Here is a 13,708-nt window from a genome sequence, read left to right on the forward strand (position 1 = left end):
TGCTCCGTGTGACCCTCTAGGCTCTGACTACATCCACTCAGCACAGCCTGCTCATATGGTATCAGCACTGACGTTATACCGTCTCCGCGTTACACCCCCTCCTCCTCCGTCTCTGCCTGTCTCCGCACTGCTGGCCCGTATCTGTTGTGTGTCACGGGCAGCATCACAGCGGCAGACATTTGGAGAGAAAAACACCGACTGCGGATACAAATTGCCCGCTTCATGTTTCGCAAGGACATAACCGGGGAACACAGAGATTTCCGCGTTATTGCGCGCTGCCGCTGAAGCTCTTTTTTTTTTTTTGTCTTATTTGCCTTGACACCCCTCCTTATCCTGCCTGTGTGGATGGTTGACTGCAGATTTCATGGTGCTGAGCAGGCTTGTCTGATTGAAGGCTTGCGGCCAGGGGGGCATCTGTGGGGCCGCAGATAGAGAAACCTCTGTCCACTGTCCCGTCCCGTGCACTGTAATTGTGAATGGACTGCGCTCCCTCCGTGATTTTCTGCAATCGCTCTGAGTCATTTGTAGAAGAAGATGGCGGACAGGGCTGAGATGTTTTCCCTATCCACCTTCCATTCTCTCTCGCCTCCTGGATGCAGGTAAGAGCTCGTATGTAAAGTGACAGTGAGGGGTCGATGGAGGATGCGCTGGGCTGATATGAAAAAGCGCCATGCATGTCGGTCTGTGCTGCTTTGATGACTGCAGTAAAAACGCACATCCCCAGCCTAGGTTGTAATAGATACTGTGAATAACCTGCTCGGCCTTCTGCTGCCTCACTGCGCGCATGTAGGTGCTGCAGCTGAACATTGCTGGTTGTTTATGTTTTTGGGAGAGACGACTTGGTGAAGCGGGAATAAAAGACTCGCGTTTTAGTAATTTCTGGAAATAGCAAAGAATGGCAAATTGTAAAACATATTGCATATGACTGATCTCTAGCTGTGGCGACAGTCACCCGCTTTGCGCATTCTCTGTGTGAGGCCCACGCCCTGTTGAGTCCAACCCAGGCAAGGGCACGTTGCTGAACAATGATTTACGGAAGTCCTACTGATATTGATGTTGTGTCAAACGCCTCTAATGTGACCTCTGCGACAATCAGCATGACAAATCAGCCCCGGTTTCTTCTTGTAGAAACATATTTGTGGGTGGGTTACTCTTGCAGAGGCAACTTATTTCACACGTAGCGTTAAATCAGTGCTCTCTACAAGGGTGTTGTTGTTGTTTAAAATATACAGTTTAGCTTGTTGTAGTGTAATTGGCGGTAAGAAACACTGAGACATCTTGTAGTAAATTTAATGAACTGTGTGAAGAGAGTGCAGTAAACCTACTTTTGATGCTGGATGTGTATTGGTAACAATGTAACATAACAAATGATAATGTGTTTTAACAATGTGATCAGCATAAACAGACATGTAAGACATCACTAACAAAGGCCAGAGTTAAGTAAACCGATTGGTACCTTTGCCAAGCTTATATACATATATATATATATATATATATATATATATATATATATATATATATATATATATATATATATATATATATATTCACATTTAAAAAATTAAGCTTCTTATTAAATGTAAACATTCTTAAATCATAAAATATACAATAGAGAAAAAATATTCATTTTGATTTTCTCCTAGTTTACATAATTTGTACAGCCTGTCATGGTCCTGGATGTATTTCTTTAGTGCTATCGTCAAAGAAGTTTGCAGGAATGAAAGTGTCCGGTTCGCAGTCCTTTGACTTCTTGATAAGTTGCAATAACGGGGCGTCAAGGTTGTAGTTTTTCTCAGAGTGGAGACATATTTGCAATTTCAGCTATTGCAAAAAGTGCACAGCTCTAATCTGTATAGTCAATCATTTTACATCTTTAAATTCCTGTATTCCTGCAGCATAATTTAACACAAGACTTTGGATTTGTTGATAATAGACACCACTGGCTCTTACAGCTGATTATTTGAATTCTAACCTCATAGTTCATAAATTCATCAACAGTAAATCCTATATATTGATGTATGTACACTTCCAAAGGCCAAAGTTCTTATACTACTTGGATTATCTTTTTCCTGGAATGATTACAAATAAAAATCTGGGTGTATTTCTACTTTTCATATGATTTTCATATGTTATGATATATAACCTTCCGTGGCTGCTGTAAGGCTTTACTCTGTGTCACCAAACATAGCAGGAATAATAAAGAAAACACTGTTATTTCTAACTGGGTTGCACGACTACAACATACAGCTACTATAAATTACTAGCCCAGAGTAGCAGAGAGAAACTGGATAAACTACAACACTAAAAAGACTTTATCTGGCGTGTTTATCAGGATAACATAAGCCCTGTGCTCTAATGTGCATGAAGTAAACACATTTCATTTCAACATGTCTGCTTCTGCCTCCAACATGGCTCATATCCTACAGAGGCAATCACATTAACAAACCAGTCCTGGTAGATTTTTTATCCACAGCATGTAGTCATGTGGGATTTCAACTGCACTGCTGGATCATGTCAAATCAATAGACCAGATCGTTTGCATGACTACCGGTGACCTGTTCAGCTCACTCAGCCAAGCTCTGACCATGGTATTAATGTTTTAACCCTGGAGAACCCATGCTGTCAGATCCGACCCCATTGGTTTACTAGGGAAACCATGGGGTCAAATTTGACCCCATGGTTTCTCCAGGGTTAAATTCACAGCACTACAGCCAAATCTAACCAATCTTAATTATATTAGAGGAATCATGTGAGGAGTAGTTTATTGCATTACTCCTTTGTGGAGGCTAATCGGTTTGTTTCTGTTGTTTTCAGGTAGTTTTTTTTATACATTCGAGAGGGAACAAGTGATTTATGTTTATTTTTGGTTGGCTCTTCACTTTTTGATTATGAAATATCAGTAAGTAGGGATGTAGAAAGAGTCTTTCTGTAAATGTCTGTGCGTTTGATTGTGTCACAGCTTTTGTGTGTGTATGCGTGTGTGTGTGTTGTCTCTTTCTCTGTGCATCTGTGTGTGACTGATTCATGAGTGAAGCCACCAGTTGTGTGATGGTGTGGTCTGGTAATCTGCCTTACATAACCCTAACCCTGTTTCCAGTAGACAACAAAATCCACGAGAGGCAGCACCTCTCCCCCCGGAGCAACAGAAAATTATTACGGGTTACAATTTCCCCTTTGCGGACGGAAAACGGCCTCAGCCGGAAATCTAAACTTTAAAAGAAGCATATGACTATGCTTCAGTGAGCAATTGATGAGAGATTTGCTAATAAGAGAAAACATGGTAGCACTTTCTTCCAGGCACAGAGAGGCACAGAGAGCTTTATACCTTATATAAAAGTATAAAGCTCATATATAGGAGTAGAACTTCATGGTGATTAAACTTATCCAAAGCATCATCTTACAGTAATGTACATAGAAGCTATTCCACTGAGCTGTGCTTTCTTTCTTCATCATAAATATTCCCTGCAGTGGATGAAGGCTGTGTTGGATTATTACAATGCAAAGCCTTGTCCAATGCCGGGAGCCCACACCTTGAAGTTCATTGATTACATTTTGCCCAAGGGTTTGGTCGGTCTTTCTTAGACTTGCTGAGGCAGCAGTCGTACTGTGCGCAGTCATTTGTTTGTTTTTATTTCATGAGCGTGAACTGCTCTGTTTCCAGTTGTGCTACCTATTTAAGGATGCCATTTTTAGGCTCCAAATTTATCAAAGGTCTTATTGACTCATTATCTTTTTTGACATTCACATAATGCACAAGTAAATCTAGACAAAGCGGAGCCTTGGTTATTTGAATGCCATTCTTATTTTTGTTCTTATTTCATCCCTGTATATAACACATTTGCGAATCACAAGTTTGGGAAAATTAATTACTTTTGTTTGTCTCTAAACAAAACCTAAAACAACTGTTATTTTTTCATTGCTAATTTTGGGAACAAAGATACAAACAGCGTATTTTTCACGGCCCAGAGGTTAACCAGTGATAGAAATAGTGATTTGCTTCAACCTCTAGTTTAATATATGGAAGTTTTATGAACATTTTGCTAACATGACTATTTTATGAAGTATGCAACCCCACCTCTCCACCCCCATGAATCCCATGTTTTCCTGTTACTGTTCTACTTTTGCCTTCCAACTCTTTGAAGTCATTTGGAGAAAAACAGAGGGGGAGGGGGTAATGGTGGGTATGGTTACCGTGGCGTAAGAGGCTTAAATCAAATACAAATGCATTTTAGCTTAAGCGTTCCATCCTCACTCTTTTTGCAGATTTTAGCTTCAGTCTCTCTCCCACTGTCTTACATTTTCTGTGCAACTATCACTTGCCATGCCTTCACCTGTCAGTCTTTGCAGCTTGCTATTTTTTTTCCATTTAACAGCAACAAAATAATGAGTCATATTTACACATTTTCCTCGCGTCTAATGGCTTCATTAATCCAAATCCAGACCAATCTGCATCATGTGCTCACAGCAAGCTGATGTATCATCAGTGCCTTTGACTCAAACATGGCATGATCTTTGCATTTGGAGCTGAGGAAGACATCACAGAGACCTTTGTTAGGATAAATGTGTGACTCGTGTGCGTGTGTGCGTGCAAGCTTGAGTATTTCTGTGTGTGTGTGTGTGTGGGGGGGGGGGCATGCATGTGTTTGTCTCTCTAATGGTGGCTGAAAAACCTGGAAAATGATCTTGCTAATGAGTCACTACCAACTACAGCATTTCCTTGGCTTTTAAAGATGATGTCACTGTGAAGCAGGTGTTCATGGTTAAAAGGCAGCTTAATCACGCCACCACTTCAACCCCCACCCCCACCACCACTACCACTGCCACCACACCCACATCTGTATCTACTCTAATATTGTTATCACAGTGTCATCAGATTTCCTCTCAAGCTTCTATTTTTGTCCAATTCCATTCTTGGATTGTGAGCGTATACTGATATATATTTGCATATTTCCTGGCATGTAGCCTGCTAAATATTCATTCAGTGTGATTAGGGTTATTTAAAAATAACTAAATACCATCTGATAGTAAAGGGTAAGTGAATTGTCATCCCCTTTCATCCATTAACGAACATATTCATGCAGCAGATATATTGATGGGCGTATCCGGAAGATTTGGGGGTTCAGTGTTTTGGCCAAGGAGACACGGCCTCCCCGTAATCTAAATTGGGACTGCCCCCAAACATTTACATCCGTAATACATTTTCAGAAAAGCTTTATTGCATGTTTGAAAGAGTGCGGAGACTAATTCTAAAATAAATTACAGAAGTATTAAAGGTCGAAGTCAGTCTGATAACCATGCAATCTTTCATTTTTCACAAGACAAAGGAAGCTTTGAACGTGTGGATGTGGAGACATTAAATACAAAGATGACAGTTCGCAGCTTTGAGAAATTCCGTTCTGGACATGACGGTGTCAGAGATGATGGAAAATAACTGTTAGAGCAAATGCGGGCTGGAGCAATTAACTGAACTGAAGCTAAATCTCACGACACAGAGACGAGATGGGAGGAAAACCTTTATGTGGCAGTCAATCTGGGTGTGCCGTTGCAGCAGCATGACCAGCGTCGGCAATGGTAATTATTTGCTGACTTGAGTTTTGGGAGGTAGGATTCTCATCTTGCTCTGAATGTCACAATGTTGAATATCTGGGGATGGATCAGATGTTGGAGACTGGTATTGTATATAGATGATTCTTGTTATGTAGCTCTGAAGCCTCAGCTTGAAGTCCTAACTATTAGGACAAACAACCGACATCAAGCGTAGTAATCGATAAACCACGCAATGTGACAGACACTGCCCGCTCGCTAAGACACTGTAAGCAGTAGTGTCAGCACTGCAGTGGTATGGCTCAGCTTACAATCTCATATGTATCCTCAAAATATAAAGCTATTTAATACAAAATGCTTTAGAAAAAGACAAAATTGTGTGTTTGGTCTTTTCTTCATTTGAGTGGAGGAGACATGAGGTCACATTTTACTGTGCAAACTGATAAGCACACCAAGAAAATGGCACCGGGTAACATAGTGGATTAGGTAGCAGCAGAGGAGACAAGGAATAAGAGACTGTGAAATCTATTACAGAGATGTGTCCTGAGACAATGGAAGAAAAGGAACATTTGTGGTGCTTGGCATTAAAATGTTTTTAAAATCTGTATTTATATGTTCTTGTCAAAGCAAAGCAAAGATTTTAATTTCTCTTCGCCTTTTTCTTCCTTTGTATTCACCGTTTCTTCGTTGATACAGCGTTTTCATCTTACTCCTTGTCTGCCTTAGGATCTAATATCATTGGTTCATCTGTTGTGTCCATCAGTTTCACTAAAATGTCACCTAAAAATCAAACATGGGACTTTCTCCTTGTATGCTGGTGGTGACTTGCTTGCATACAGCTTCACAGATGCCGTGTGTTTCTTTTCCCATTGTGAATTCCACACCCACAAACACCTACGCTTGCAAACACAGGTTCCCTGGAGAGCTCATTAATGAGCTCCTTTCTGACGTTTGGTTACTTATAGTACTTATTGTACATATAGTACTTATTTTTCTATTTTCGTTTAACCTTTATTTATACAGGTAATCCCACTGAGACTCAGTGTCTCTCTAACTCTAACCCTACCTGTTTCAGACAAGTAGAATTAATAGATTTTGTAATAGAATTACAAAATCGAAAGAATAAAATAGCAAAAACTGTCTAATGTTGAAACAATAGACACTTTTATTTGATGAGGACAGATGCTGACAGTCATGTCACAACAACAGATCAGTCTCACTGATACTGTGATGAAAATGTATAATTTTGTGCAAAATGAGCTTTTGCCTCACAAGTTCAGTCCAGTTGTTACATTTCAGTTTCACAAATTTTAGCCTAAATAAAAATAGTTTTCACCACACAGACACGTGTGTTCTTTAAATTACAGCATTATCACGATACTAATTCATTTCACTCAAAAATGAAAAGTGATGATAGATACACTGTGCAGCATGGCAAGTGGCAACACTGTCGATTTATTAATTGCTCTTTTACGTTTTGTGGAAGATGAGTGTGTTCCCTAGCCTACAGATAAATGCCCACCCCCAATCAAAATCTCATCCTTGCACAAAATCTAAGTCTGACTTGTAGAGCATTAACATTTTTTCTGACAATTTTATCAAACAATAGTCCAATATGCTTGCTTGCAATAGTTCTAGAGAAAATGTAAGATGTAAACAAGGTTTTTGAGCAGATACAAAGTTAACATCAGATTTATGTTCAGCTCAGATCTCACTATTGACATTTAGACAACTATAGCAAAACCAACTCGGCTGTTGGTCCAGCCATACTAGATTGAATATTACTGTCTGCGGAGCACGTCTCCGAAGGTCCGCAGGGCTTGGCCATTAGGGGAGGGCTGGTAAGTGGGGGTCATACTGACAGAGCAGTACTGGCATCCATTTTGGTTCTGCTGGAGGTACAGACAAGAGATTTGATTGCTCATATTAGCAGTAAAAAGTTGAAAAATAAACAAAAACATTGGACATTCTTACAGGCATGGGTGGGCATGCTTTCATTTGCTTTTCATTTACTTGAATTACGTAAGCAGGAGGAGGCAGCACTAATAAAAAACAGTGCAGGGTTGGCAAATTGTTGCACTCTGAAGAGAAAGTGTTTGTCTGTTCAAGTTTCCTGCCTATCCATACTAATTTTATTGGGCTCCATGACACTGCATGGTGTAATTCACAAGCTGGTTTGGGGCAGTCAGCATAGAGGTTTCTAAAATGGCCTGGCAGCTCTGTGAGCACCAGCCAGTGTTTATCAGGAATCTGCATGCAAAAAGATGGTTTTTGTGTCATATTTGGATTCGTCACTAATTTATTTTAAAGAAAAACAAAGTCTGAACAAAATGTTGAAAAGCGCAGACCCTTGGACACCAATCTGCCTGTAGGTCTCAGAGGTGGCAGGAGTCCAGCAGATGATGCTGACTACTGGTACAAGCTACTGTCTATTCTCTGAAAGAGAGCACACTACTCAGCTGTTCTCGTCTGAACCACAAATCAAACCACTGCTTAGCTGCTATCTGTCTGTATAACAAAATTAGTTCAGTGCCGCTAAAGCGCAGTAGCAATGTAAAGTAATGTAGATGAGGCGGGATATAGCACAAATGTTTATGTTTTCAACGTTGTACATAGACAAGAAGAAACAAAAGATTTTGCTACTCTGCAGGTTTTGAGTAATCATGTTGTCCGTCTTCCAGCTGAGATGGAAAGATCGGGATAGTCCGAGAATGCGGTCAAAAAAATCTCATTCGATTCATCTCTGCTCAAACAAGATCAGATCACCTGGTTAGTGATTACGATACCACCAACCTACAGAATTCAAAATTACCCTCTACAATGAACAAATTATAGAACAGCCTCACACATGTGTTTGTACTGTTAAAATATAATATTGTGGTGTGGGTTTGACTCGCGTTAACAGTGTCACATCTGAAGACTCCACCGAGGCTTCGGGTTTCATAGGGTAGGTAGAAATACAGACATTTTGCAGTGGAGGTTGAGGACTGCTGGGGATCAAATTTTCTACGTGTGTCTCTAATTGACATACATCTGAAATACATCTGGAGTTTATGTCTCTATGCATTGGAGAGTTTTTTGGGTTTCACTTGATTTTTAGAAGGTGAATTTTAATCAACTCCAACACTGATGCTTTGCAAAGAACACAAATGCCTGGAATTGCACTGAAAATCTAAATCCCACGTATGGACCATATGTAAAAGAAACCAGATGACCAACTGCCACCTTTGCTCTTGTAGGCTATATCAGCTTTAAGTCTTCCATAGGAGATTTTTACAACTAAATGTGTTTTGACAAAGTGACTGATGAAGGATGTGGCAGAGTAAAGCGTGTACTCACTGCAAGCCTGAGTGTTACAGCAGACTAAGTCCACCCACAGGTTGGCAGAGCTGGTGTCAAACAGCACCTCAAAGGACTTTGGGGGATGTGCCAATGTTGATGTCTCCATAGTAGGTAGTCTAGGCAACATAATAATTGACAGTAGAACAGAATATAGCAAGTTAGCTAGTTACTGCTCACAACAAAAAGTTGTGTCTCGTGCATAAGAATTGATTTCCTTACATCAGCGTAGTTATTGATGCACATATCAACAGAGGCAAACTGATTTGACGTTTCAGAGCTCGATCTCGGTAAGGCAGCTCATCCCCCCCCCTCCCTCAAGGCTTGACAGTTACCGCTTATCGAGAGGAGCCCTAAGTTGATAGAAGGCAAAAGCAACATGGCTTTTGTCTTCTATCACTGGCGTTGAAGCGCTTTGAGTTATAGCTATGGGTTCTTTTTTTCAGATAAAATGATAGCAGTTTCCTTACTTAACAGAGCCTTCGGCAAGCACCACCCACACCAGAACAACAACAAGACACTTGTGATCCCTCCGTGGTACACAACGTTTCTTAATGGCTACAACTCACTTTGGAGCTGTACTGGTGTATTACCACACCAGTGTAATTGTCAAAAATGAAGCCACGTCAGTTCAGATAGGGTCACCTACTTAAAACAAACTTTATGCATAACTTCAGCATGTAATAGGTCTTCAGTACACACCACTTTTTGTGATAACATTTTAGAAACAAAGTCAAAAGCTTTATTATGAAGCGCATTATAAATTCGTTTGGGATATCTTACTGGACACATGGAATTTCGGCACTTTCAGCAAAATGCTTCCTCTAATTGTTTTCAGATTATGCTTTTGCTTGTTCAGCATCATCTCAAGTGAAAAGAATATGCTCTTGCTCATGTCGAGTCTCTAGCAAACAAAACGACAGAAAGAAACCTATGATTATTAATTTATTTCAAGCATTTTGCTAATAGGAGCTCTCCGTACTGTTGGGACTCTTCAAGGACCACTTTAGTACCATTTTATCTGATTAAATTTACATATCAGCACCATGGTTACACTAGTTTTTGTGCAGCTGTAGTTTTCCAATAATGAAAAAATAAATATATTATGTCTGAACCTCTGTATCAACAGTACTTGAAACAGCTTTACCAAAAGCTTTTGTCATTCACCTTATCCTAATTATGATAGTAATATTTGTCTACCATAATAAAAATATGTTAAGAAAACTCATTTAGGATAATAGTATTTCACTACAAACTGATTTTTCTAACATTTAGCCCATCATTCAAATTCCTCTCTTGTTAAAAAACCCAATAACCCTTTTTAAGTCATTACACATTCAAGCTGACAAGCAGTAAGGGGAAGCCCTGATTGCATTAACTTTTTCATGACCCCTTTTGTATTACTGTGCATCAGCCTGTCCTCTTTCAGAACCACAGACCCAATGACATTGTGTACTTTGGACCCCTATATGATTATATGATGTAAGCTCGCATTCATACGTAATATGTAGAGCGTCCTTATCTTTGCAGGAAAGCTGCAATGCAGCATTTCCTTCAACACACTGCAAGCCAGCTGCTGTAGAACTGGAAACCTGCTGTAACTAATGGAGTAAAGACGGCATAGGGTCTGCTCAAGAAAACTTGGAAAGCCATGGCTCATTACAGAGATACACTTCCCTGCTGTAAATGAAAGTTTAGAAATCTTGGTGTAAGAGATAGCAGCGAGTAACGCTTCTGAGTCTTTCTGAGGCATTCAAAGCTCACATTTTTTACAATCATTCCCAGCTAACTGAATTTAAAATATTGACACTGAATTTGGGTGTTTTAGGTGCTGCCACTGTCACTCACTTGATTCAGTGAATGCGCCAGACCTTGTTAGTATGAGATATTATATAATTAGAGATGATAGCGGGTGTTTGTGAGGTTGCTTTTGTTCAGCATATGAGCTTGAGATGCAGACAGAGCCTGACAGCCTATGAGTTAGAGCAGGTTTCCCCTTGATCAGCGTGTGAGCATGAATCAAAAAGAACTTCCCTTTTGGACCGTTCACTGATGGAAAAGACATATTGCAGGTATCAGTATTCTTTTTCAGAACTTGCAGTGAATATACCTTCTCTTGTGTATTCCCAGGCCAGCCCACGACATCAGCCTGGAGGAGTTTGATGATGAAGATCTCTCTGAAATCACAGATGACTGTGGGATTGGACTCAACTATGATTCTGACCCATATGAGAAGGTGAGATTCTTTTGTTTTCTCTTTTTTTAATAGTGTGTTCTATTTTCTCTGAAGACATTTAAGGATATGTTTCATTTGCTGTGCTTCGTGACACAGAAATAATTCTTCAGATTGCCACACGTGGCTGGAATAAACATGTTTACAGTGTTAAAAAAGACGTTTTTGGTCATCAGTGTTAGTGGTGTTGATGCCTTTTGGAGCATTTTTACATTTATTTTTTATTATCTGCTAAATAAAATGTTTGTAGTGTCATAAAGGACATCAAACAGGTATTTTACTAGTCACTTGGAAATAATTAACTGTTATTTACATGTGTGTCAATGACTGGTTCACGGTCAATGAATCATGCTAACAAAACAGCATTAGCTGATAACTTCACCCTATTCTCTAAATATGGTCATGTTAGCTTACAAAGCCAATAAACAGTGAGCGATATCACTGTTGATATATCCACTTTTGCATATACAAGTTAAGCAGAGCAAGTCTTATCCCTTTCAAATGGCCATTTTAGGACATTCAAGGAAAGTTATGTGCATGTACATATGTGCTAGATCTGCAAAATAATTAATGTAATGAAATATTACATGAAGAGACAATTAGAGACTGTTTATCCTAGTTGATTAATGCTAACATGAAGCTGAGAGCAGCAGAAAAATGACATGACAAAAATATAATTTTATGAGAATCAAGGGTGGAAACTGACTTTGTTTGTATAGTGATTAAATGTTGAGAACAGCTTATTTGGATCTGTTATTTAAGCATCTCTGTACCTTCAGAATTGTATGTAAAGGAAGCCTTCCTCACCAGAATTGCAGTCGTTACAGTAATGCCCATATGCCTCAGATAGCTATAATACACAAGGAAGAAAATGATAGCTCCAACAGCTTTGTTTCACTAGAAGAGTGAGTCACTCTCTACATTCTGCACTTTATCGTCAAACAAATTGCATACATACTGGTTCTGAACTACTTTCATCATATAATAGAAATTCAAAGCAGGGGTTCCCATAAGGATCACATTCAAGCGACTGTGCTGAAGTATAAGCAAATAATTGAGTCATTAGCTGTATCATCCGACATGTCAGAACGGCTTAGGCTTTAATTACACCATTTCTAAGAACTAATCTTATACCACCAGCCTCTATATTTTTCTCTGTCCATCCTGTGGGATATAAATGTTTTATGCTGGTGGCGTTGAGCCATGGCTGCAGCAGAGGGTGGGTGACCCAGTGCAGTTTGCTGCTATGCAGAGACAACCTCCTTTCCTCTGTCTTTTCCTCCCTCCCAAGTGTCTTTCCCTCCCTCCCTACGCAGTGTTGCTTAGAGACGGAGCTCACATCCTCTCCTCATTCTCAGCCCCTTTTCCCCTTAAAGCCTCCCTCTCTTTATTTTCTTTCTTCCCTGCCGAGGTGCCTGGGAATGAGGATTTAGCTCCGGGATGGTTGGTTTTAGGGTTAAGCTCCTGGCATAAATCTGTGCTAGATTTTGCTCTTTCCACTTTAATCCACCAACAAAACACATTATGTGAAGAGTTGGCAAAGCTGTTCTGTAAGAGAGGTGTCTTTGCATAACATCTAAGAAGACCTCCAGAGAAGGAGACTTCAGAGAGTGGATTTTACTCAAAGATGTCATAGATACACACACGCACGCGCATTCACACATGCACACACAAAGGTTTGTTTACTTGGTGCCACTCACCTCCAGGTCTTTACCTGGCAGTCTTTACTGTAAGGTAAAGACCCTACAGTATTCGGGAGAAAACCTCAACAGTCAACCAATCCCATATGAAAAAGCACTTTGCAACATGGAAATAAAACCCCTCAATTTTAACAGGAGGAAACCTCTATCAGAATTCTTTAACAGGGAGCCAATGAAGATAAGCCAGTATGGGAAAAATGTGATGTTGCTTTCTTATCCCTGCTGCTGCTCTCACTGCAGCATTTTAAATTAACTGGAAGCTCTTTAGGTTAACTTTTAGGACAATCCAATAATGATCAATTTAGTAGTCCAGCATAGAAGGAATGAAATCCATAAACTAGTTTTTAATTTCAATTTTAGAAATGTTGGAAATTATAAAGAGAAAGCAGTCCTACATAACGTTTTATATGGGCATTGAAGGACATATCCTGGTTAAAAATGACTCCCAAGTTCCTCACAATGTTACTTTAGGCCAAGGTAATGCCATCCAGAGTAAGTATCTGGTTCGACACAATGCTTCTAAGATTTTTAGAGCCAAATATAATAAGTTCAGTTTTATTTCAATTTAGGAGAAGAAAATTACAGGACATCCAGACCTTTATTTCTTTTCCATAGTTTAAGCAACTAATTTATGTCATCTGGCTCTCATTGTTAAATATAACTGGGTAACATCTGTATGCAGTATTTTCTAGTAATATTAGATAATAAAGCAAGCATAATGAAAAAGGTATTGATCCCAGTACAGAACCCTGTGGAACCCCATGGCTAACTTTCATGTGTGAAGAACACGCCCCATTTCCATGAACAAATTGGAATCTATGAGATAGATGCAATCCAAACCATTGCAGTGCATTTCCTTTAATACCAACAGTGTGTTCTAGTCCCTGTATTA

At 39.6% G+C, this 13,708-nt stretch overlaps 1 protein-coding gene and 1 pseudogene across 3 annotated transcripts in view; one reads left to right on the top strand and one right to left on the bottom strand.

Annotated features, from left to right (window-relative positions):
- The first annotated feature begins 121 nt into the window (after window positions 1-121).
- mapk8ip2 (mitogen-activated protein kinase 8 interacting protein 2) overlaps window positions 122-13,708 on the top strand; it is a 28,013-nt gene continuing 14,426 nt past the window's right edge. For all 3 annotated transcript variants that reach the window (XM_006789473.2, XM_087843059.1, XM_006789474.2), the window contains exons 1-2: window positions 122-599; window positions 11,014-11,119. In XM_006789473.2, the coding sequence (XP_006789536.2) occupies window positions 535-599; window positions 11,014-11,119 (171 nt within the window). In that variant the 5' untranslated portion in view covers window positions 122-534. The remainder of the gene's footprint in view (window positions 600-11,013; window positions 11,120-13,708) is intronic.
- LOC148101968 (gastricsin-like) lies at window positions 7,269-9,931 on the bottom strand (annotated as a pseudogene).

Source organism: Neolamprologus brichardi, chromosome 7 (assembly GCF_056152115.1).
Source record: "Neolamprologus brichardi isolate AB-2024 chromosome 7, ASM5615211v1, whole genome shotgun sequence".
Classification (NCBI taxonomy): domain Eukaryota; kingdom Metazoa; phylum Chordata; class Actinopteri; order Cichliformes; family Cichlidae; genus Neolamprologus; species Neolamprologus brichardi.